Source organism: Anoplopoma fimbria, chromosome 15 (assembly GCF_027596085.1).
Source record: "Anoplopoma fimbria isolate UVic2021 breed Golden Eagle Sablefish chromosome 15, Afim_UVic_2022, whole genome shotgun sequence".
NCBI classification, from domain to species: domain Eukaryota; kingdom Metazoa; phylum Chordata; class Actinopteri; order Perciformes; family Anoplopomatidae; genus Anoplopoma; species Anoplopoma fimbria.
The window spans coordinates 17,571,658-17,598,480 of NC_072463.1; the positions used below are offsets into that span (position 1 = coordinate 17,571,658).

The 26,823-nt window shown below is 40.9% G+C and overlaps 1 protein-coding gene across 1 annotated transcript; it reads left to right on the forward strand.

The window, feature by feature from the left end:
* On the forward strand, positions 1–25,100 carry scaf8 (SR-related CTD-associated factor 8). The gene is made up of 20 exons (XM_054614106.1): positions 1–143; positions 868–951; positions 15,343–15,387; positions 15,770–15,931; positions 16,685–16,841; positions 16,955–17,082; positions 17,288–17,464; positions 17,553–17,632; positions 17,750–17,870; positions 18,257–18,388; positions 18,845–18,954; positions 19,191–19,384; positions 19,486–19,586; positions 19,825–19,938; positions 20,046–20,202; positions 20,496–20,626; positions 20,936–21,077; positions 21,161–21,208; positions 21,352–21,558; positions 21,685–25,100. Exons 1-20 carry the CDS (start codon positions 114–116, stop codon positions 23,706–23,708), a joined length of 4,344 nt encoding a protein of 1,447 aa, XP_054470081.1. The 5' UTR covers positions 1–113; the 3' UTR covers positions 23,709–25,100.
* The last annotated feature ends 1,723 nt before the right edge of the window (positions 25,101–26,823 follow it).

Below are 26,823 nucleotides of genomic sequence, written 5' to 3' on the forward strand. Positions count from 1 at the left end.
TTATGCGCCATATTGGCAGTCTCCTCCATCTCACCCAGCGTCGAGCATGCACGTCTCTAACCGGTTATTGAGGGGACGTCTGTAAACAGTTACAGTCAGCTACGACCGGCACCATGGAGGCCGTCAAAGCCTTCAACAACGAGGTTTGTTTGAAACCACCGCACCATCACGACACACGAGCAGAAACTGTTGTTTTATTCACATTTGCGGTAGCTAGAATGCTAACTTTAGCATCTGGGAGAGGAGGGTTAGCCTCACACAAGGCCGCTGTTTGTGCACAACAATACCGCGGCTCCACTGCGTGGTTCAGCGGCCGGCTCACGCAGACCCCGCTAACTTCAGTCTGTTTCTTAACACACATCGGGCTTGGTTGCCAGGTTACGAGCAGATATGTTCCACGTTCTGTTTGGGGGGGGAGGGAGGGAGGGGGCAACGGCTAAACAACTGCTACCGTTAGCTACAAGTTAGCCAAACCGCCTCAGCGCGAGACAACTTGGTGAGCTAACTGGCGGTGTCGAATGTTAGCGTTCTGGTGGCACGCGCTACGACTGGATTGGCTGGTAGTTTAACCGCTAGTACCAACGGTCATCTAACGTCTGAGGTCAACCGTTAAAGGGGGCCACCAGCAACGTTAACGTCTGCGTGTCTGCGTCCACACTGAGGGCTCCACGTTAGTCAGTGTACATGCTGACCTTAACCCCCCCCCACTCATATACATAACAATAAATGAGTCCAATTACATTGTGAATGGTCATTTTAATACAAATACAGAGGCTCATTGTGAACCTCAATATCCTGTAATAAGTGTGTTATGTTTAGTAGTTTCTTTTGGGGACTAAATGTGTGTTCTGTTGTCTTTGTTCCCAGCTGTACTCATTGAATGAGTACAAGCCTCCCATCTCCAAGGCCAAGATGACCCAGATCACCAAGTCTGGAATCAAGGCTATAAAAGTAAGTATGTAGAGTCAGAGGACGAGGCAGGTGATGGGGAATAAAGAGAGGCTCACGAAAGAGACAAATGCTCCAACATGTCTGCTTCACACTCCAGCTCGCATGGTTTTTATTTTCTTTCTTTCTTTTTTTTATTTTTTTTGACCTACAGTACCAGTCAAAACATTCGACACACCTTCTCATTCAGTGGTTTTTCTTTATTTTTTTCTACATTGTAGATTAATATTGAAGACATCCAAACTATGAAGGAACACATATGGAATTATGTGGTAAACAAACAAATGCTCAACAAACCAGAATATGTTTTATATTTTACATTCTTCAAAGTAGTTGAATGAGAAGGTGTGTCCAAACTTTTGACTGGTACTGTAGATAAACTTAAGTACAAATTCTTAAGAGAAGGAGCAGGTCCACAATTGATCTAGACTATGGAGTAAGTCATGAGAGGTTTTCCATTCCTTTTTTAAGAGTAGTAAATGAGTAGACGGTACGCAAAAAGTAGAAATGATTATTGCCGTCTATTCCCAACGATGAACCTCTGTTTTAGCCACAAACTACATTATAGTATTTCTAGTGATTTAATAGGATACTGGCTTAAATTAAATGATGGCCAATTTGTGGTTGATGATTTACAAAAGACTTAACTCGAGCGAACCTGGAAACAAAGGAAAATACAAATGTGTACTCTGAGGACTGATTTCAGTTATACAACAACATTAAATTATGATGCCAGTGACAATATGCTGTCATTGTACTTTTCAAGCTGCTGGTCTCCCTATGTCAGTGATTTGATCCCTAACAACGTAATGTCAGCTCAGTTGAACTCATCCACACAGCCTAGTGCACTGTTTTTGACATCTCTTTACCCTTTTGAATATATATATATATATATATATATAATATATATATATATATATATATATATATATATATATATATATATATATATATATAGGATTTTTTTTTAAATAACAGTTAAATTATGCTTTCTTGTTAAAAACTGTGAAGGGTCGTATACGTATTTCAACCTCTGATGACTATGTCCTTTCATAAATACATTTGGATATTGCATTAGTTACAAATAGTACACAGGATTTGAGTATTTTTCAGATACCTCTATGTTTATTGTAAAGCCTTGAGACTGTAACACCAGTTAGGCTAACCAAACTAAGGCAGGCAGCGAAAAAACATATTTGGTTAGTGGAATGAATTAAGAGGAAAGGGTTAACAAGCAATCCCAAATATGTTAGCGTGATGCATACGGGTCTATGTTTTTGTTAATTCCCAGTTTCCATATGGGACACTCGTACTATGCCGAACCATAAACAGCCCATCTTGTGGGTACAGCACGAGTAATTTTCCATACAACTGGAATAACAATACATTTTGCTTACATTGGATAAAATGCGCTGCAGGTATTAGGTAGAGGGGTCGTTTATTTATGGGTTTGAGCAGTTTTGTGATTGCGTTTTTTAGTAAATATGAAACTAGACCAGGATACGACAGTCACTCTTTGCATAACACAATCTACTAATCTGTGTATCAAATCAACTTAAAAGCGTTTTAGATCGGGTTTCTATCTCACCTAACAACATGCATGGTTTTATTTTTGTTAAAGTAACATTATCGGTGCATCATGATGCAGTTCAAGGCTCAGATCACTCTGAAAAGACTGCTGGTCGACCATATTCACATGCTTTGGAGGATCTAAAATTAGGCACTCAGGAGACTGCTGTGTTTTTTTAAGCTATGCTGTTAAAATGAACATCTTAGAAAATATGCAAAAAAACTATTTGAAATTGCATTAAATTATGTAACGAAAATCAACCTAAATACAAAAAACTGGTCCTAACAGCAAGCTCTACCATATGTCATGTAAACAAGCCGCTTGCCTATCAGCTGTGCTCTCTCTCGATCAGACTGAAGACGTAACCACTAAAAAGATTGGGGAGGTTTACTTTATTTTCTAACGTTTTTAAAGAAAAAACACCTTTTTATATTTAGAAATTTACTAGAAAGGTCATACAATATAGCCAACAACAATAGGGACGTTTTCAGGCATCCCTCCAGCCGTCTGCCACCTTATTTTAAGTTTAGTGAAATGAGGAGGGGTTGTATGGATAACTCCTCGTGTCAATTTCATGAATCGGCTGCTTCAGGGTCACTTTTAAAGCAAGCAACAGGAATTAGAAAAGAAACAAGGTGTCTGACGTAAGTGCAGTGCTGTTAATAATTACTTATTAACAATATAATTACTTATTGACGCATATTCTAAGCTAAAAATAGTATGACTAGACGCAGTTCATTTGCAAGTGTTTTAACACGATGTCTACGCAGCAGCTTCAGTCATCTGCCAGTACTGTCGCAGTACTTTGTTTTCACCCATGTTTTGTAAGCACTCTATTCTTATTATATTATAAACAACCACTGCAGTTACACTATTGAAAATAGAAGAAACAAGACTTAAAGCCGTTTATTGACCTGTGTGTAAACAGCTGCTGAAACACATCTTTTGTAGACAGCCTTGCCTTACAGCATCCGTCATTGGCAATGGCTGCACCTTACACAACAATAACAAACCAAAAATACCACCAATCAGTTTTTTTATTTATTTTAATATTTAGTTTGAGGATTGAATAACGTTTAAAAGATCTTGCAAATGAAGTTGCAAATCCTTTACCTGATTTTGCTAAAAGATTTTCTTGTCTACTTTCTGAAATGTGGCACTATAATCATCTTTAACTCGTAAATTGAACTTGCACCACCATTTGGTCTCCTAGTCTACGGTCTGCCCTTTCAAATCTCGCAAATAGTCTCATTGTAAATGCTACCAACTGAGACATCACCGTTTGATTAAACAAACAAACAAAAAAAAAAGTATTGCTCTACTGTATTAGCAAAAGCTGTCAATTGAACAAATGTTGAAGGTAGATTGTGATATTTTGATCAACTCCTTTTATTCGTAGTTAACGCGGCAGTGTGAGACACAAATACAGGGAGTCAGTAATAAACACATTTAAATATGACATGTAACCCGATCATTTGTAGGCATATAAAAACTTTTTACTATGCATCATTTTTTCTCAAGCAGTAACATATCTAGGCTGGGTTTAAAAGGATAGTCAAAATGAATCTGATAGGCCCACATCAAAATAACTTTTAATGCTGTACTCACCTGCAATAAAACATCTATGGGGAATCCTTCCCCCTTTTATTTAGTTTTAGAAACATGCTTTTTAGAACATTAAAATCCGTTCTTACCTACGAATTAGGATTTGTTTCTATTTTTTTATGAAAGCCTTTCTGTCATTTTCCTTCTATGCTTACACTACATTTCACTAATTGCTGGTTTCCTGCAACCTGGGCCTGTTAAACGCCTGTCAGAAAGAAGGCAAACATTAACCAAGTACTTATGACCTTCTGTGGTTATAGAGGCTAAAGGGATGCAGGACAAGAGTGAAGCTATTTTTATATATTTGTTGGTAATATTATTATTACTACATGGTAATTCATTTAAGATTTCAAATCCTGACAGCACAAGTACAGGACACCAGTCCTTAATGATACATATTCTGATAATGTGTTTCCTTATCCAGTTTGTACACTTTCTTTTTTAAAGGGACTGTTGTACTTTTGGTGTTTCTGTGCCTTGTGTTGCTTGAGAATAACACCTGTTTCCCCTTCCCTCAGCAGCTCTCCCAGCTCCCCCAAAGCACTGAAAGTGAAGCAGGAGGATGGGGTGGAGAGAGTTACAAAGAGATAAGAGAATCCATAACCAGCTTAGGTAGGAGTATGGGTTGTTTCACAAGGAAGATGGAAGAAGACTTGAATCATTTAAAACTTAATTTGCTCCCACACACCTAGAGAAGCGGGGGTTTTGCTGTTTCCCCTCTGGTTATCATGCGTTGGTCAGTGTTCTTGATTTTGTCTGAAGTTAATGGTGCAATCTTGTCCATTTTCTTTTTGTATTGTCTGATGACAATGTTTGTGTTGTGGTCCAATTGCTGCACCTTTCTTTCTTGGTAGTCAAGTCAGAGCATGTCCTGAATTGCTTCATATTGAGTATTCATGGTGCTTGATCAATCATTAGTTGATGTGGTGAGATTTAACTGTAGGAGTTGTGAGGATGCAGATAGACAAGTTGCCATCGGTTATTCATACGATTTCAACCGTTTATTGGATGTCAATTCTTGGAAATGCTGATTTAACACGAAGCACACAGTTTCAGCAATTTGGCATTCATCCTCAAGATAACGGACTTCACATATATACACCTTATTAATTCACATGGTATAGGCTGTGCAGAATCTTTGAGTCGTTAAAGACTCGTTAGTATCGCATTAATGTGACAGTATTTCTTAACATCATAATCTCATTCCCTGAGGGTTGTCTGCTTCACGGTGCATAAACCGTTAGTGTTTGTTTTGACAGGTTAGCCGTGATTCATGTCTTACTGCACACACAGTGGGGCTGTGTTTTCAAAATTGGCACATATATTGAGAAAGGCTAGCTCCACCCTTACCAGCTGTAAAATGTAATTGCTGAACACATTATGCATCAATAATTATAATCCAATGATATAGGCCTACTATATTATTTGAAATGGGCCATTCTGCATAATGAGTATACTTTTGCTATTGTTACTTTCAGTACATTTTTATGCTGATTCTTTTGTTCTTTTATTTAAGCGACATTATGAATGCAGGACTTTAACTTGTTAGTATTTTTACACTGTTCTCTAGTAAACAGTTTAATCATAAACACATTGGCTGTGTAAATATGAATGGTGATGACACGGCTAGAAAAACACACTCACAAAGCACGGTAAACGAGACGGGGTCTGTGTTTCGAGACCGGTCGGGTTGGTTGCCGACATCGCCGCAGATTGCGCAATGAGGCCAGCATGCCCCGGTTCAGAGTCATGTTGGGATCGGGGGCTCCATCACTCCCGTCAGGGCGAGAGGGGACAGCGAGCACTAAGTCCTCAGCCCCCGGGAAGCATTGAGGTCCATGCTAGGGTTTCCAAGCTAACATGGCTGGAGCTGCCAGCTGCTTGTTGGTTGCGGCTACAAGGGAGACGCACTCCCGTTAAGAAGCATAAAAATATAGTTTTGGTTCATGATACATCTGTTTCGGGCAAAAAAAGACTCAAGAAGGACAGTCTAGGTAATTTATGGGAAACATTTCTCTAAAATTACACTTGAAATCGTTTTGTTCATATTCCACTAAAGTTCTTTATTCAATGACAATATACTTTTGCCAAGTATTTAATTCACCCATCAAGATTTGAAATGACCTATATTGTGACAGACGTTTGAGGCCATATTGAACAGCCCTGCCTCAGATGCGGTACAGTGCTTTTCAGCTGAAGATGGCCGTCTCTTTTCCTCTCGTGTGCTGGGTGTCTGGCCTAAATTGTTTGTATCTTCTACTCTTTTCTGCTGTCACCAGTGCTGAAATCTTGTTTTATTCAATGATTTATATTAGTGATTTATTCTTGCTTCCTGAGTAGTTTGTGCATTTGTCAAATGTCACAATTCTCCACCAGTTAAGTTCCACTCGGTGGAATTTATGACACATTCGGTCTGTCACTTTTTAGTTTTGGTTTGATACTTTTGATAGTATGATAACACAGTGACGAGCATCAAGGGTCAGTGTATGAGAGCTCATCTAGGATCAGTTACGTCTTCATTTCATTATTTTTATAGATTGTTAAATGGACTATTGTTAATGGAAATATTTGTATTTATAAAAAAACCAAACATAATAAAGTATGTTCTTTTTTACTTTGAACAGTGATAAAAAAGTGTGTATAGGAAGCTGCAGCAACACGGCTTTTCATCTCCCATTCAGCAGGGAGGTAATGTGCCGTTAGTCAGGTAGCTCTGTGAAGCCCTTTACAGTCCATCCGTCTGTTGTCAGAGCAACAGCGGGTGATCCGGTCATTTGTTTCTCTATTTGAGCTCATGTTTACTTGTGCAAAACAGGAATTACGGTCTGACTGGAACGGGCTTGTGAAAGGCTGATAAACATTAAGCATGTTTGTGAAGCCTGCGTTTTTCATTTCAGAGTAGGGCCTTATATCCGCGGCTTTAAATGGACCAATCTCCGGAGTAGAATGTTTTTCTTCGGTGGTGGGAGTGTCAGACAGCACGTTGCGTGTTACGACGTGTGGGTTGCCATGTTGAGCGCCGTGGCTCCACCGAGAACATTATATTTCACACGATTTGAGGCTGTATTTATTTTACAAATGCAATAGTTTTATTCCAAGGAAATGTTCGGTTTGTCATACGCACCGAACCGAAAGCCTCGTACCGAACGGTTCGCTACAAATACGCGCATTGTTACTAATGTTTAGTAGTAGTGGAGTAAAGTCTACCTGAGCAAAGATGCTCTCACTTTCCCGTTTTGCACCTATTAACAGCAATAGTAAATATACAAAAGATAATTGAAGCCTGAGCAACTAATTGTTTTTCTAACTAGAAAAATCTATATTTTTATTGCTTTAATTGCATATGATAAAATTGTCCTTGAAAAACTAAACCCATTTAGTGCATTGAAGTGTCATATTACCTTCTGGTTTTTACCATTCTTGAATGCATCGGCTGGCCAACTATGTTCAGTGCGTCAGCGGCCTGTGTCAGTATCAGAAACCCACCCGACCAATCTTGAAACACTGACCCCTTTGCGTTTACCTTGCTTTGTTGTTGTGACTTTTTTTCCTGTCATTACCAAAGTGTTCATGTTTAACGTGTTTATAAGGGCACAGAATTGTTTCCAAGAGCAAAATCCTGTGGGATATATATTTATATTTGCCCAGGACACACAGAAATATCCAGTATTTCAGCACAATTGTAGATAAAGATCAGGGCTCCAGACTAACTTTTCCACTGGTGCTACCAACTTTCTCAGTTGGTCCCACCGGCACATCATTTGGTCGCACCCTTTTCTTTTTTGATACAGCATGGTATGAATCAGTGGTGGAACAAAACTAAGTATATTAACTCAAGTACTGTACTTAAGTACAATTTTGATGCTACCTTCTGCTCCACTAAATTGTATAGGGAAAATTGTACTTTTTACTTATGTATGACATACAATGCATTGTTGTGCATTAAATTAAAACAATAAATATAGCTCTATTGTAACTGCATAATAATCTTATGATATAATATATTATGTACCACTAAAGAGCCTGTCTGGGTGCATAGTGAGTACTTATACATTATACTTTAAGAATGTTTTTCTTAATATACTTGTAATTAAGTATTGGAGTGCTAGACTTTAACTTGTAAAGTTATAGGCTAGAGATCTTCTCTCAGCTACATACAAGCGAATAACGCTCTGTGCACTGCTACACACGTATGTCCTTTTATTAGTGACGAAAACGTTGTCGGTGCCTATTACAAACAGGCCCAGTAGTGAATATTATCACACGAGGCTATATGCAGAATTATATTACAGTTGTGGCTTTTTGTAGGATTGTTCGCATTTCCAATTGCTCCAGAGTGTTCAAAAATCTAAATGTAGGCTCCCTAGTAAATCATATTTAATTCTAAAAATGACAGTAGTATAAAACACCACGATTAGATGTATAGTAGGTAGACAGGCTAACCTGCTCTTCAACAAACTGCTAGCTTAACAACTGGGAGTACCAACAACAGCCACGCCTGTTGTTTCATAATGATAATTTGGGGGAAGTGACTTTGGAGGGGGCCCTGAAAGGCGGTCAGTGTTGTCTGCTAGGTGACTGTTGCTAGATTGAATACATTTTGGAGCTAGTACTGCTAGCTTAGTTCATTGGAAAAGAGTCGGAAATGCTGGGCTAAGTTATTTAGTAGGATCATTTTATTTTTTTTACATCTAACTCTTGCTAGTTTCACAAGATTACCAATCCTACCTTTAATGCCAACAGTACTGTAACCAACAAGACTCTTTTGTATTGATAGACCTCTTAAAACAAATAAGATTTAATAGTGTAACTGGTGTTGTAGTTGTTGAGACTACAACAAGCTTAGGCTCAGAACTCAACTTGAGAATGAAGTCATTAAGCATTGTAATGGATTTAAACTGCACATTGCATTTGATGCACGCCATGCTGGCTGTCTAAGACCAAACGTGTGTTACTGTTATTCGTGACCTGTGTAGTTCTGAAGCATGTTGACCTATTCTCTTATCGCCTGCTCGTTTTTTTATGTACTGTTTATTGTGTAGCAATACTTCTACCAGACTAACCAACTAGTTATGCAGAAAGGCATTTGCCAATTTATTTTGACCTAATGTCAGTTGTCAAATCCCTAGTCGATTATACTAAAAGTAGGGCCTCTGGTAGTCTTAACATTAATAAAAAAAATCCTGCACAATTTTGCTAATCTTCAGAATAGGGAGAATCTCACTTTTTTGGTTGAAGAGGGATCCCACCAGTGCTTGAAGTCTTTCTTTGAAGTTTTCAGTCACTTAAATAACCACAAGTTTGTAGGTGAAAACTTTGCTGGATATGCTATTTTTTCATAATAATTTGTCAAATATGCCTCATACTTAAAAATGAGGCAGAGTAAATATTACTAAGTTTCTTTAACCTTTGCACACTCTCACAGACTATGAGAGTCTACAATATGCTAGATCAGTTGCATGGAGACAGGTCCACACTGCAGTAACTAGTGTGAAAGCAGGTGTTTTCCTTTGTGAGAGAGGCATGCCTGTGCTCAGTAGGTTTACGGTGGGTTTAATATCGTGAACTCTGACGGTTGGATTTCATTTTGAAAATTATTCTCGATGCATATCAATTCTTGATTTCCATAAATTTTCTGTATGACCACATTTACAATTATATTTTTAGTATCTCATGCAAATTCAGCTAGAGAAATGAGTCTTTTTCTGACCTAATTTAATATTTTTAGAACCTTGACTTAAAGTCTGTGCAGCTCTCATCTTTAGAAACTCCTCCAACTTTTGCACACATTTGACGCTTCCTTTATAACATTCACATTCAAATTTTTTATCAACTTTCAAATCCTGCCCAGTTTTTCTTCAGTATATCTATTGTTGTTCTGTTCTTTTTAAACCCTGGTATTTCAGAATATTTGATGATAAACGTAAGTGTTTTCCCCTGCATTCATTCTGCAGTGGCACACCGGTAGAATCATGAGCACTGCTGCTTAAATTTCACACGATTCCTCAGCTCGTGTTAAGCCTCTCAACTCAGGCACTAAGTTGAGCAAAGGAAGAGGCTTTAAATGTAAAACAAAAAAAAAAAAGCATTCCGTACAGCCCTCGAATACGACTTTAATTTGAGTCCTTTTTCTTGTTTTATTTTCTTATGAAAATGCCCTCCTTCAATAATTCCCCATTTCATAATGGCATGTTGCCCGATATTTCATGTCCCATAATTCTTACTCTGGGTTTTCTTGACAGTGCTGTCGTCGCCAGTCTCTGCCTCCTTACTTTTCAGTCAGTTTCATCCTCCCTGCCTGTAAATACATGCAGACACAGCGTCTTACCTCTGCTTTACTCTATCTTAACTTGGCTGCACATTCTACCTACCATGCCGTATTTTTATTTAAGCTAAATTGTGAGTAAATAATATTGTTGTTCCATCACTAGTATTGATGCTGGGGTTGATCAGCTATTTGGTTGATTCAGAGTAATCTCAGCGGTGTTTTAGTTCTAAAGATGTTCTGTGAAAGAGCCACAAATTGAAAAAAGACAGACGGTCTTCTTTTGTTGTTCAGTTCAAACGGGACGTTGGGTCTTTATACACCGTCCCCAGACATGATTGGGTTGGCCTTTCAAATCACTTTACAGCCCGAAATTATGATTGTGTTTTAATTAACACATTTCAAATCCCTGTTTTCTTTGTCAAGCTATCATGTTTTGCCTGTAATATAGCTGGTGTTGAAAGCAGGTTGGGTTACTTGGACTACTGATGTGTTTATTGGGTTTACACTCCACTTAATTAAGGCTCTGTTGCTCATTTTGTCATTGAGTCTGTTTTTTTTTTAAGGCATCTGTTGAGTAACTGATGTCAGATCTTACATAATTTAAGGCTTTAGCAAGGCTACTGCTTACTAGCAAGTTGACTGGTGCACTTTAATTCCCAGTATTATACTGTCAATAGTGTCTTGACACAAATGTTCAGTCACTGCTAGCCTTACTGGGGACCCATAGCTGGCTCTGAGTTAAATGGCATTGCAATTGAGATGCTTTTATTGTTTCCAGGCTGTATTACGTTTTTTGTAAATCAAATAAATTAAAAAACATATGATATACAACATAGTCTCAAGGCAGTCACAAGTATAAATTGTCTTTTATAAATACCAGTTTATTTTAAACTTTATGAATGGTGCACTGTAAACTTTGGCATTCCTGAACTTTTTTCAAGCTAATCTGTTTTCCTTGCATTGACTTTGCTTAGTTGAAAGCTCATTTTTAAATTGCTTCAGCTGCAGAGATCAATGCAAGGTGTCTTAATGTAAATATGGACATTTAGTTTAAGTAAAGATTGGAGAAATGATTTACTTGCAAATCACTGACATGTTTCCACAAAGACCTATTTATTTAGTTTTTGAGAATGTGTGATATCTTTGCACAGTTAGTGAAACGCTAACACTTTTGACAGTTGTAATACCTTTGCAACAAAATCACATCACAGCACATCTTTTAATTAACATTGAACTGTGACGCATCACTCTGATCTAGGCTCCTAGTATCCTATCCTTTAATCTGTGGCTTTTGAGCTTTATCTAATTGGAAAGATCATATTTGTCTATATGGTCCCTTTGATAAAGAACCATAAACTCTGACCACCTAATCTCCTGCCCTTTGACTCCATCTACTGGCTGATTGTGGAACTTGTGCTTTTGTTTAGATGTTGCCACAGCGGTCGACATCAATTGGTTTGATTTTTCAAAACCATATTTAAAAAAAGGGTGCGCCAATGCCAGTTTTTACTGCAATATGAAGAGGGTAAATGTGTAATCTGTCAGACATTATTATTATGATTATGAATATATATATAAAGCTTCGGCAAAGACTTTTCTCCCTCACCGCTGAGGCTTGAATTCCAGTATTTTTATACATCAACATGCGTTGTTTTTTAACCTGTGCTACATATTTTTGACCCCAGAAAGTCGTACAAGCTAGCCACACTGCCTCCTTGAGTAGCTCATTTGCATCGCAGCATATGTGCATTTCGGAACCTCTTGTGTTTTATTTAGGTGTTAATTTTACCTCAACCTTACATAGAAGCGTTTCTTTCTTTCTTTCTTTCTTTCTTTCTTTCTTTCTTTCTTTCTTTTTTAATCCTTGGACTGAATCCCTTTTGTTCTGAAATATGACAGTGTTGTGGGAAAGGCAGAAACTTGGACGGCTCCGTACATAATTGGAGTAACCGTTTAGGATTGGATATGGATTATTATTTACAAATGAGCACGCTTCCCAACCTTTTCTGTCAAAAATGTATATAAAATGATACTTATAACGAAATGGCCATTATGAAAGGCCAACTCTATGACGCTGTCTGTGTGGACGGCACGCACATGCGAAACATAGCAGTTCAGCGATTCACCATTCATGCGCTGCTCACCCTGGCTCTGCCCCGGGTGTAAGGTCGCTTTCACACCTAACCTGTTGGGCCGTCTTAAACAAACCCCCGGAGCATTTTGTCGGACAGCCCAGTTTGTTTGAGCTGGTGTGAAAGCTGTCAATCTAGCTTTGGTGCAGACCAACAACCGTACAGAGACCGCATTAAAATGTGGATCTCGGGTTAAAAAGCTAAACTACTTAGAAATTCCTTTTCTTATAAGGAAATCTGTTCATGTAGCAATTTCATTATTGAGCTATTTATGCAAATCAACATGTATGCATGTCAACGCTGGTATTTCCCCTGATTAACAGATCAAAAGCTGTTAAACTTGCTGTGCTTGTTTCGAACCCTGGGAACTTTGACAGTTGGTTAAGTTCACTCAGAAGTGTGTGACAACGCTCCCTCAGTAATGAGCCCAGACTGTACGAGGTGCCCCGTGTGTGTGCTGTCCCCGACGTTCACACCAGTCATATGAGAGTACAATGGCTTTTGTACTGTGCTGCCTCTGCCTGCTTGTCATTATTCATAAATTGAGATGAATTTGCAGTCAGATAATTAGGGCTGTAATCAACCAAAGAAATTCTTGGTCGACTGAAACCCTGAAATTTCGACTAAAAATCGTTATAAAACGAATAAACGATTATTAGACTAAAATATTGAAATATGTTTAATATGATATTAATAGGCTATAATATTGAAATATTACCGTTTTTAGATGATACGCCATTTGTAGTCGAGCTGTGATATGCAAACTGTTGTTTGCAAATTTTACATTCGACTTTTGGAAAGATTCTGCCACACTGCCGATGTCTTTGACATGGATGGTAGAGGAGGAGGACTCAAATGAAACTTAAATGAAACGCTCAAAATAAAAATAAATATTCAGCAATTAAACCACCGGACATTGAATAACATGGACCTTCTTCAGTCTACCTGTCTCTAGTGGGTTGGGCTAATCCAAAATAGTGAAAACAAGGGGGGTGTTCTCTGAAGACAGGCTGTTTTCTGTGAAACAGGGCTCTGAAAACACCCCCATTAGCACTTGGTACTTTCCTCCTGATGACGACTTTATGAAATTAACACGGCAAAAAATCGACCAATCAGAATTTTGGTCGACCCAGAACGTATCGACCAATAAGTCGACCAGTCGACTAGGACTTTACAGCCCTACAGATAATACTACTAATGATTGTGATCAATTATTTCTTCGTAACATCAGAAGTATTGAAGCCCTGCTTAAACTTCTGCATTTTAGTTCTGGTCCAGTTACTGTTCATTTTTTCCCAAATTACCAATTTACAGCTGTGAAAGCACCCTAATCTTTGCACGCTGATATTCTGGGCAAAGTGAGCCGCCATACCTCAGCAGAGCTACTTTTTTTTCTTCCCAGTCAGATGAAATTTGTTTTTGACAATCATTTAAAAGTTAAATATTAGTAGCAGGTTCAGAGCAGCCAAAGCAGCGCTGTGAACAGCAGATTCATCAGAAAAGTGATTATGCTGCTTACCATGTGTAATTGTTGATGGTGTAGTTACATAAACGCACCATATTTTACAAATATGACAATGACCGTTAGTTTAAATGTTAATTTACAAGACGATTAGTAATAAGACAGCCATAGAGATACGGAGATCACCTACTGATTAAGACTGGCTGTGATTGTTACCGTTTACCTGTCCAAGATTCATAGTAGGAATTTACATTTCCTGACATTGACCGACCTTTCATAGACTTTGGCTGTGCAGGCAAAGTGTCGTGTCGTGTTTTGTCTCCTAGTAGTAGACAAGGCGCAGTGCCATTTCAGTTGTAGTAGTCACAAACCACTCCAAAATCATATGAACTACATAGATCTAAAGTATCCTTGCTTGACTATGTTGTAAATTCCTCTAAATTACAACTTAAACGCACATTGTTTTAGATCCAAGCAGAGTTTCCCAAACCCCAGACTGCGAGCAAATATTATTTTGCATTAAAAAGAAGCTGCATAATATCTGGCTATTTCTGTGTTTATTAACTTGAACTTGGTGCGGCCTGCATCGCTTTTTCCTTTTCCTGTCTCACCTCAAAACATCGTTAAACTAAATTTTTATGTAGGCTATCAACATGAGAGGAAACCAGTATGCCTTCAACTACAATTTTGGTTGGTCTATATTGTCAGGCTGAGCCAAACTGTCATATAATTAATGCTTTGAACAGGCACAGCCATTATCTGGAGAGCTACCGAACTGCCAGCTGTCAGTTGATGGCTGTCTCCTCACCTTTTAGGTTGTAATGGCTTCATGTGATTAAAGAGTGCATTGACTGAATCAAGGACTGGACGACCTAATGAAAGTGATGATTTTTTGTTGGACATTCTGGTCTTTTAGATTTGTTAAATTTAATTTAGTTTATTTCTCCTTTCATACTTGTTTCCATAACAACATGTGTATGCTGAATATTTGTGAAATAACCTGCAACAATGATTACTTTTCTTATGTGACTGGCTACTGGAAGATTTGAGGATTGTCCTTTTAAACATTTGTCTGAAAGCTGCTCCTGCTGTCTATACTATACTTGTAGAGGAATATCTCCTATACTACTTCTTACCCAGAGTAAAGTAATACTTTTTTGAACGGTGATTCTTTGCCTCTTTCTGTTACACCCTGCAAAATCTTCAGTTCATCGATTTAACATTGATTATATATTCGTTTGAAGTCTAAATGATGATAATGGCTTGGAAGACAAAATGATATTACAGCTAATTTTACATTAAAGTTTATAGAACTGGAGTCACTCAAAATGTTCCCTTTCCTCTGCTTCTCTTTCAGTTCTACAAGCATGTTGTCCAGAGTGTGGAGAAGTTCATTCTAAAGGTGAGCTTTACTTTAGCAGTTAAAACAGTCAATATACACACCTTTTCAGGACATTTGGACATTTCATTAAGTGTGATGATTTGGTGAATTCTGTCAAAAGTTAGATTTTCCTAAACCGGTCACAAAGGACATGCAAATAAAGACAGGAACGTGATCCTAATGGCTAATATGGTCAGTGTGAGATTAATGTTCATATTGCAAAATTTCTCTTTTTCTAACAATCAATTTCACATATTGCCTGTGATCTACTTTAAGTGTAGCACTGTAAATAGATAGATTTATCACTCAAGTAATGCATAAAAGGCCCCAGACAGTAACTTCATGTATTGTTTCTCTGTGATTAAAATATCCTAACACCAGCTGTCTGTTTCTGTATCAACAGTGCAAACCAGAATACAAGGTTCCTGGGCTCTACGTCATCGACTCCATTGTCAGACAGTCGCGGCACCAGTTTGGCATGGAGAAGGATGTTTTTGCCCCGCGCTTCAGCAAGAATATCATTGCAACGTTCCAGCAGCTCTACCGCTGCCCTTCCGATGATAAGGTCAGACATTTTTAATTGGTTTTGGATGTTCTCCTCTGTGGCTTGTCATGCTTTCATGAGAGATTATATTAGACCCCTTGATTTATGCCACAGTTTTTACAGAAACCAATGCTTTGAGCAATAGATCAGGGATTGGCAGCAATCTCACTCTATTTCACTGTTCGAATAAGTAAGTGAGTGAGTGACGTCACTCACTTAACGTCTGGCCAAACCACCAGAAACTTTCCCATATACTTGTGTTGGGAAAGAAACTTCAGGAGCTCAGCAGATACATTTTTTTTAGGTAAAATGCACTAAATGGCTGAATCAAGAGTTCTTTCCGTTCCTCTGTCGATGTGATAGACTGAGACAGGGGGGCGGGATTGAAGGAAACGCTAGAGCACATGCTCCAGAAGTCCCATGGATGCAGAAGATTGACAAAAGATCTGGATATTTTCATCTGACTTCTATTTACAGAAGTTAAACTTTTTCAACTTCATGCGCCACTGAGTAATTTTCATTGGAAAGAACAGGGCGCAACCTCTGGCGCTGTATCCAGTTCTCTTTATACATTGTATATGTGTTGGGCATTTTGTTCTTGTCCCACATTATCTTTGATAAATATGAGAAATTGTTCAAAAATACCTATTTTAACCTTTGTGGAAGTTTTTGGCCCTGGACTCTCTGGCAGTCTTTTATCTTTTCAATTATTTTCAGAGTTGCATTTTACTGATATGTCAAAACTCTGTTTTTCATCTTTATCTCTGTTTTTAGAGTAAGATAGTGCGAGTCCTGAACCTGTGGCAAAAGAATGCAGTCTTCAAGAGTGACATCATCCAGCCTCTGTTGGACATGGCGGCAGGGATCGCCCCTCCCAGCATCACACCGGTCATGTCCAGCAGTGCTGCTCCAGTCAATAACACTACACCTGGTCAGTCAAAGTGCACACAAAACCATACAGTGTTGTCAGATAACTAGTTTTACACAAATATGAAATGTGCTTACTTCAGAGTTCTTTTAACGCCACTGTTTCTGTGTTTTCAGGCACCCCAGCTACCCCTGCTACCCCGGCTAACATAGTCCAGGGTCTGCCTGATTGGGCCTCCCAGATAACCAACACAGACACTGTGGCTGCTGTTGCACAGATCCTACAGAGTCCCCAAGGACAACAGGTTAGTGAGCATGTGAACCCAGCATCTCCGTTAATAAACTACGAAACTGAAACTGTTTTGCTTATGTTTAACTAATAATCCTTAAGAATCTTTATGTCCAGTAAAACAGTACTTTGTCCTTTTTGCTTGAGTAGCCTCTGCAGATTGTGTAGCCGTTGGTGTTTATAAATGTGTCAAATGCTCTGTGTTATATCACCTGTTGTAGCTGCAGCAGCTGGTGCAGAGTCTACAGATGCAGCAGCAGAAGCCCCAGCCGTCCCTGCTGCAGGCCTTGGATGCCGGCCTGGTGGTACAGTTACAAGCTCTGACAGCTCAACTCACAGCCGCCGCTACTGCCAACAGCCTCAACCCCCTGGAGCAGAGGGTGTCCTCTTTTAATAAGGTAATGCTGCAGTCAGCAAATGAAAAGTTTCTTATTCCCTGTGTCAACTGATGCCTACTAATGTGATCGTGTTGTGTGTTCCTTGCAGAAGCTTCTGGGTCCTTTTGATTTTGGGAATGATTCTGAACGCGGTGAAGAGTCTAAAAAGGACTCCTCGTCATCTCAGTTGTAAGTTGTTTTCTGATAGGAGTATTATTTCTCCCACACTCAAACTAACTTAATCCAGAGTCCTTTCAATGTGTCAAGCACTTTCATTAATCTAATTGAGTTGCTAACCACTTCCAGGCCAATGGTGTCGGAGCCCATCAACAGCTCCCTCTTCCATCAGCTGGCTGAGCAGCTACAGCAGCAGAACCTGGAACAGTTTCAGAAGCAGCTTTTAGAGCACCAGCAGCACCAGCAGAAGGTACACACACTGTTCATTTTTTCCCAAACTGTTTTATTTCAGGACTAATGGTGTACTGGAGCTTTAGAGGATTTAACAGATGGATGTTTTTCTCTCCCAAGTTGCACTATATTAACTATTCCGGGTAGTTAATACTTAATAATAGTAAATACATGACATTAATATCTGCAGTGAGATCAACTCCTATAACGTTACCTGCACATTCAGTCGGCTTATACTTGAGCAGAAGGGCCAGCACTCATACAGCCAATTACATATAAGTAATACCTTAAAATTGCATCAATTAAATAGTTGTGGTTATGATTAAATATGCCTAGACATGCCTGTTTAGATGCCTTGTTAATAAATGACACATAATGGGTATACTGTTCTTTTTATTCCTTCAGGCAATGAGCATGGAGGGGCAGGACTCAATCTTTGGGCACGAAAACTCAGTTGCATCAGCTCAGAGCAGCAGCCAGGCACAGCTTTCTGAGCAAGATAACAAGTTGGATGACACCATAGATAACCAACAGCAGGTATGCCTGGCCACTGGGCCATTACCAGTACTTGTAAATCATATTTATTTAGTTATACCTTGGTTGTATTTATTTACATTTGTAAATGGAATGAATGTATTCACTCAAGGACTGCACTAAGTACAGTACCAGTCAAAAGTTTGGACACACCTTCTCATTCAACTGCTTTGAAGAATGTAAAATATAAAACATATTCTGGTTTGTTGAGCATTTGTTTGTTTACCACATAATTCCATATGTGTTCCTTCATAGTTTGGATGTCTTCAATATTAATCTACAATGTAGAAAAAAATAAAAAATAAAGAAAAACCATTGAATGAGAAGGTGTGTCCAAACTTTTGACTGCTACTGTATGTTCATTTAGATGTAGGTCTAGATCTTCGAGTAATTACTGCAGTTTTACATTACCTTGTATTTCTGTGAAGAGGTGTGTGACATGACCCTGTCTTTTTTCAGGACATGGATCTGGACGAGGGCCCAGATGGTATGGAGGAGGAGATCTTTGAGACAGAGGAGAAGAAGATCGCAAGCACACGTTCCCGAACACGCTCCAGGTCGCGCTCCAGGTCAGTTCTACTTATTTCTGAAACCACATTTTTCTTTAAATGTGCTTGGAATGTTGCTGACTTGACTGTTGATTAAGTAGAATAAACTATGACCTCTTAGAAAAGCGCTGCCTGTCGCCCTGAAAGAACAGACGCAACAAGTGTCGATGCTCAAAAGGCGCAGGCCTGTGGTGTGATGACATGAAAATCAGCCTAGAAAGAATTCCCAAAGGTTTTGGTCGTTTTTCTCTCCGTAGGTCTCCAAAGAGGAGACGGTCCAGGTCCCGCTCCGGCTCACGGAAACGTAAACACCGCAAGCGGTCACGCTCACGCTCCAGAGACCGCAAGAGGAAGTCGTCACGGTCTTACTCGAGTGAAAGACGCGCCCGAGAACGAGAGAAGGAGAGGCAGAAGAAAGGACTGCCTCCCATACGATCCAAGACTCTAAGTGGTAAGTGGAAGTTATTGCATCAGAAATATGTTTTATAGTTGTTTGCTGTCAGTGCTTTTCTGATTTATTAATACTTGTTTTCCCCTCTTACCTGTACCTAGTGTGCAGCACGACTCTGTGGGTTGGACAGGTGGACAAAAAGGCCACTCAGCAAGACCTCACCAACTTATTTGAAGAGTTTGGCCAGATAGAGTCCATCAATGTAAGTAAACCCCCCCCCCCCCCCCCCCCATAACCCTCTAATTAAGTTACAGTATGTTATCAAGTTCTTTGACCTGTAAAATCTTAGAATGATATCGTCATATGAACTTAAATTTGTCATAACCATAAAGTTACCTTGAGCTTAATCTTTTTATGTCTATGTCATTCCTCTATGCTAGACATTTGCACTCTCTCCTTTTCATTTTCAAACTGCTCATAAATCATACTTGTTCCTTCAGATGATCCCTCCCAGAGGCTGTGCCTACATCTGTATGGTCCACAGACAGGATGCGTACCGCGCACGCCAGAAGCTCAGCACTGGCTCCTTCAAGATTGGCTCCAAAATCATAAAGGTAACATTATCTTTTTATAATTTAATTAATGGATCCTTGTACGCTCCCAGAACTTAATTTGAAAAATGCCGTTTCTTGACCTTCTCATGTCTGTGTGTCTGATCCAGATTGCGTGGGCTCTGAACAAAGGGGTAAAGCAGGAGTACAAGCAGTTTTGGGATGTAGACTTGGGCGTCACCTACATACCTTGGGAGAAGGTGAAGCTGGATGACTTGGATGACTTTGCCGAGGGAGGAATCATTGACCAGGAGACCGTTAATGATGGTATGAAGAAACACAATAACATATTAACTTATTTCACTCAGTAGAAATGCTTGTGCAGATATAAGTAGGACATGGAGGCACACATGATGAGAGCATAACACAGATTGTCTGCAAAAAATAATAAATATATATATATTTATATATATATATATATATATATATATATATATATATACACACACATTTTTACCATAGAAAAATTAAGATAAAGATTGAGTTGCAAAACTCCTTAAATCCAAAGAATTGGATGATGGTTGATAACTCTGTTTTCATTTTAACGTTTGTTTCTGCAGAGTGGGAAGCAGCCAAGAATGCTGAGCCAGTTAAGGAAGTTCCAAGTCAGCCATTAATCGCTGAGACTATAGCGGTATCGAACGCCCAGCCTGAGACCTACAACCAGCAGGTCACCATGATGCCTGTACAGGTACGCTCTTAATCTGCGGTACAATGTGAACAGTACAGAACACTGATTTGATTTTCTTGTTTGTAAAAAGGGCAGAACAGTTAAACAGATTTGAACCCACCTTTTCTTTTTTTTTTATTGGAAGACAATGTCGACAGTGCTTCCATCTTGATTTGTTAGACATCAGAGAGCATCTGCTTTTTAAAAGACTTTAATAGAGGCTTAAACAACTACTTGGACATGATCAGGAACTTTTGTTACCATATAACTTAAAAATGTGAATAAATTATAAATGTTTTGTACGCACACTCTCATATCTCTCTTATCCAGCTCCCAGTGGCCCAGGCTGTTCCCAGTGCTGTCGGTTTGGTGCCTCCTACCTTCCCTGTCACCATGGGCATACCCCCACCAGGCTACGGGCCGCCACCACCCTTCATAAGGGCCGGCTTCAATGCCTCACAGCCTCCACCAGGTAAATGACGGTCATATAAAGAATAATGCGTCTGACCTACAGAAATTCACAATCTCACACAAAAAACATTTTCTGCTGTATAGGTTTTCTGCAGGCAGCACAGACAGCAGCCATGGTCTCAGCAGCCAATTGTGAGTATTTAGGAAATGCTTACCTTTATAACTAAAACATGAATATAGATTTGAAAATGTACAATGTGTCATTTCAACACTTTTTGATAACATTTTTTTTTGGCTTGGATTAATTTAGTTGTTTCTCCTGTACCCACCTGTAGCGTTAGTGCAGCCTTCAGTGGCAAACAGCCAAGAAGCTGTCAAGGAATCACCGTTTGCTGCTATGATTCCACCGACCAGCACTATCCCCGGCGGCTTCATGGCCGGTGTGTTCAACACACTGGGAGTCCACGCTCAGCAGGCCGCCAATGAGAAAACATCACAGTCTGCAGACGGTATGGATGCTGCTGCAGAGCTTACACTGCAAGGTGAGTCAATGCCAACATGTTCCTGCCTGAAAGAGACCAATAGAGTTTCTTTTTTTAAGAGTGTTTATCTCCGTTAAGCTGAGAAGAATTTTAACATGAATTTCTGTCATTGTGTTTTGTCCCCAGGCATGCAGAATGCAGTCCGCAGTGGGATGGGTCTCCTTGGCATGCACCCCACAGCTTCGCTCACCCACCAGCTGCATCAGTCTGGTCTGACTGCTCAGAGAATGCCTGGCCTGCTGCCTCTGGATGTGCGACCTAACCTCCTCCAACCTGGCGCTGCAGCCCGCTTCCCACTACTCATGCAGCAGGGTGCTGTCCAGCAGGCTGCTGGCCTCCTTGAGAGTTCCCTCCAGGCTCAAGCCCGTGCCAGGGCTCCCTTCTCTCAGCTGGATCCCTTCAACAGGGCCCCCAACCTTAACAATGAAAATGTCCCCAAGAAAGAAGACGAGTCTTCCTCTGGAGCTGATGAGGGCAAAGACCAGGACTACCGCTTCCCTCCAATGGAAAAGCAGAGCACAGGCCTGCTGAGGACCCCTCCACCAGAGCAAAGGGAGTCCCTTGGAGGTGGCGGAGCAGCAGCAGGAGGTGGTGGAGTAGGCAGGCCTCCCCTGCTCCAGACCCCAGGGACTCAGCCAGCCAGATCCAGCCTGGTGGGGCGTCTGCAGGCTCTTGCAGGATTCACTCCTGATAACCGCTGGAACCAGACCAGAGGGGACTTTGATGAACGAGATGGCATGCGAGGAGGCCTACAGGCCCCTGGTGTTCCAAAGGGCTTCCAGGAAGAGCGACCCACACCTGTGCAGAACTTCCCCAACCGCTTTGAAAGCCGTCCTGGGGCGGCAGGAGGAGCAGCTGGAGTTTCGGGCAATGCTGGGGCTGTTGGGGGTCCACCGGCCTGGAACCGTAGTGGTGGTGGTGGTGGTGGTGGTGGTGCTGTAGCACCTTTTGAGAGCGAACAACATCAAGACCTAGACGAGCGAAGACGCCCGTGGGACAGGCAAAGAGACCGGGATGAGAGAGATTTTGACTTCAGGAATGAGATGAACGGCAACCGCCACAGCAGAGAGCGAGAGAGAGAGCGGGAAAGAGATCGAGATAGAGACAGAGATAGAGACAGGGAGCGAGGCAGAGACCGCACCAGAGAGCACGAACGCGACAGAGACCGCGGCAAAGAGAGAGACCGCGAGAGGGAACGTGAACGTGGGGGCTGGACACCTCTTCTCCCTCTGCCTACACCTCTGCTTCCCACTCCACCTCTTAATCCCAATCTGACCCTGAACCAAGGCAAACTGCTCGCACCGCTCAAATTGAACCCCCAGATTCAGTCCCGGTTCCAGTCCCCACTCTTGCCCCAAGCTCAGGGGAACCCGTCTCTCTTGGGTCTGAATCAGCTACTGCCTCAAATTCAGACTAAGTCCCCACCTCCATCTCAGAGCCAAGCAGCTGTGCCTGAGCACCAGTCAGAAACCTCAGCTCCATCTGAGACATCTAGGTCTCCACCCTCAACCCAATCACCTGATCAGTCATCTGACAACAAAGGTCAAAGCCCATTGACTGAGGCTCCCAACCAGGCCGAGTCATCACCCCAACCTGAGACCCCCCCACAAATAGAATCGCCATCCCAGCTCAAGACCCAGTCTCCGCCCCAGTCCCCATCCCAGTCCCCTTCCCAGTCCCCTTCCCAGTCCCCATCCCAGTCCCCATCCAAAACCACTGCTTCTCCAGACACTGAGACCCCAAGCCAAGCCTCACCGCTGGTTGAGGCCTCATCCCAAGACTCACCCGTGGCCTTCACACAAGCTGCCAGCCCCCCCGAAGACACTCACTCTCTGGAGGAGCAGGAAAGCCCGAGGAAGGAGGAGAAGGAGTCACAAGAGAGAGCATCCTCACCTCGACCCCAGTGGGTCAACGGAGCTGGGATGGACAATAGCACTGTGGCTGAATCTACACCCGAGTCCTCTCCCGAGAGCTCTCCCGAGCGCTTTCCTGAGCCCGCTGAAGAACCCTCTCCCAGTTCTGTGCTCCCCGACAGTGAACCGGAGCCGCTCGCCTCTCCTGAGGACGTAGACAATGAACAGAGTGAGCCCATGGAGGAAGCTGCGAGTCAGCCAGTGGTAGACACTGTCACAGACACTGAGGGGACATAATCATCACTCAGTAGGTAAAAGATCATTTTGTAAAGTTGTCTCTTCTTCTCTGTACTCATGTCAGCAAACCACCACACGGGACATGCCGAAATACTGACTCACATCAGTTATTGTCTTATAACCAATAACAAAGGATTTTATCTCTCACAAATACCAGTGTACTTAAATAGAAAGCTTGTTAGCTGATTTATTGATAGACAATTTTGTTTGTGTTTTTATTTACTTTTTTTTAAGTTGTAATGCCACCCCCACCCGTTTTTAATTAATCTAAGCTTGGCGAATTCTATTCAATAGCCGACCAAAATGTTTCAATTGTATATGGAGGAAAATGCGCTTTGACCTTCCTATGGAAGAGAGTAAAACATCATGGCTGTTCGACAATGGATTGAAAACAGTTGCACACAATACTTGAAAAAGGCAGTCGCTGGCCCAATTTCTGTCTCCTCTTCTTTTAAAATGCTGCTGCAAAGTTTCCAGTGAATGCTTTTGTGGTGTCCTGCTTTCTGTTCTATGCAGAAAAAAATAGCCTGCATACAATGAGACAAGTACAGCTGCTGATAATTGGAAAAAATGAACATTTTTAAAATGAAAACATGACCATGTTGTATCCCCAAAATAAATGTCTGTAATTTGTTTCCAATTATACAGTAAACACAAACATGTTACATGCCAGCGGGAAGAAAAGGAGGAGAAAAAAAAAAGAACAGAGGGATATTCTCATGTTGGGTGCATTTTGTTTTTAGTTTTAAATAAACATGCTTTGTCTGTTTTTAAAAACACATGCTTTAGGACTGTTTTCTGACCCAGGACCAGTGGAAACTAAGACTGCTTTACAGACTCGTACACATTGTGTGCTGTCACTTCAGTCGATTTGATGTTCTCGTAACTCAAGTTGCTGCTATACCATCCATCCACAGAGCACTTTGTTGGATGCAACCGTGGGACTTGTAGTTTTTAGTTTCTGATGACTTCAGCCTGTATGTTTCCCCCTAAGCTTTTTGCTGGGTGACTGTTGAGGATGGGATTGTGCCTTTTTGAATGGATTTGTCGTTCATGATGCTACCCAACACTACTGTGTGATGTACGCCAGACTCGGTTTTCAGACAGCTCTATGAACACAATGCTACCTGCAGAGAATTTGCTGGCCCACCGCTTGAATGGTAGCTTGGGCGCTTTGTACAGCACTCACCTAGAGGAGAACAAGTCCATGTACTCCATCGTTCTGTGCATGCAGGCCTGTAGCCATGTTTTAACCTTCTTGTCTCTCTTTTTGTCATTTCATACTTGTAGTGCTTTTTCTGTTGAGACATACTACTAGAAAAATCCATAGTCTGCTGTTCTCTCAGACCAAAATGTCTACTACAGGAGTTGTGATGTTGAATAAAAGTTAAAGGTGCATCAGATTTTTACCCCTCTTACTGTCATGAATCCTGACTCAGGCCGATAAGATGACTTCTTGCGCACAAACATCAACACTGCAGCTTCAAACTGAGATGACCGAACCATGTTAGTAGTTTAAACCAAAATGTAAAGAGATTATGGGACATGCATATCTAGTATACAGAATATATACGTTTCTAAAATCATGAAACATCTTGACTATAGGCACTAACTTTTTTAGTTAGTTAGTTTAGGCCAGCAAATCAAAAAAAAAAACATCCTGAGAAAAAACTCCCATGAGACCCTGCGATGCTGAACCAAAGTCAATACCACACTGTCAAAACACTGCAATGCACTTTATTCCACACCTAGCAATAAAGGTGTAGATTACTACAAAATGCCCTCGTCCTAAAGCGGTTAAATAATCAAAGTGCGGGTTCCTATATAAGAATATACATACGAAGCAGCCATCTGTTCACTTGCCTTGACTGAACAAAAGGGTAGGGAAGGAATATACAAATGAGGTAGAGGAGGAGGAAGAAGTAGGAGAAGATGCTGGTTGCCCCTTTAACCCCCTCCACCCTGCTGCCAGAGACCCGGCTGCTTCAGCTGGAGGAAGTGCTTACACAGCACATGGCAGCACAGAGCTCCTCTCTATGCTCATTTATGGCCCAGCTAGTTTCAAAAAGCACAAGCTAGAGGATTCGTTTAACATCATGATATCTGCTGATGCTGTTTTAGCACTTTTTTATTTTTATAGAGTAGAAACAATGTTAGAGGAGCAGCTCAATGTGCTGCATAATGCCTTTACCTCCAATTACACCCCGGCTTAGTCTGCTAATCCAAACATAAAAAAATATGTCATAGTTCCACTCTGGATTTCGCATCTAGAGCCCTGTAAGGGGATAAAGCCCGGCTCAAAATAACCAGTGTGACTCACTCTATAAATTTCCAGCTCCCACCTTGCTCCCAAAGGCCTGTGCAGTCAGCCAGGTCGAGCCTCCTGACCTCCCCACAGAAAGATTTGACAGGCTGAGACTTTGAATCAACCGCTATCTGCCCTGAAACAGACATTCACCCAGCAGTTGGCTAGCTCTCCCTTGGACAGCAATAAAAATAAATCATTAGTCTACGGAGCGCCAGCATCCTCCAGTTATTTATCTGTGGCAGAATAAAAGACATGTCAGCTAATATGGATTAGGATCCGGTTTTGTGCACTCCTCGCAGAATCAACCAGTCTGATTCTATTGGTGGTCTTGTTCCAAAAACATTTGCACATCATCGTAACACTACAAACTGCAAAGCCTTGTGGGAACAAAGCACAATGGGCCTGACCTTTTTAGTTGAGGATTACCCCAGCAAAGGCAACATAATGAGAGCACCTAAACCATAAAGGCGTGGAATAATAATCCACTGCTAGTTCATGCCCATGTGGTAGTGCTAATGTGTAGTTATGGCTGTAGGCCGGAGACAGAGAAGTTCCCTGCTGTGAGGAGGTCAATTAGACAGGATGGTGAGGGTTAAGATTCAGCTTGTAAATGCGTTTTAATGTGACGTGTGGAAACCATTAAATATCCGCGTCTTATATTTCTGCCTAACTTCAAGGCATAATTTACTCTTTAAGGAGCATTTTAATTAGTTTAACTTTCATTAAAGGCCGGTGGTGTATTTCCAACACAGCTATTGTTCTCCTGTTGCCATTAAAAAGGACCACAGTCAGCGTTTTTTCTGTCGA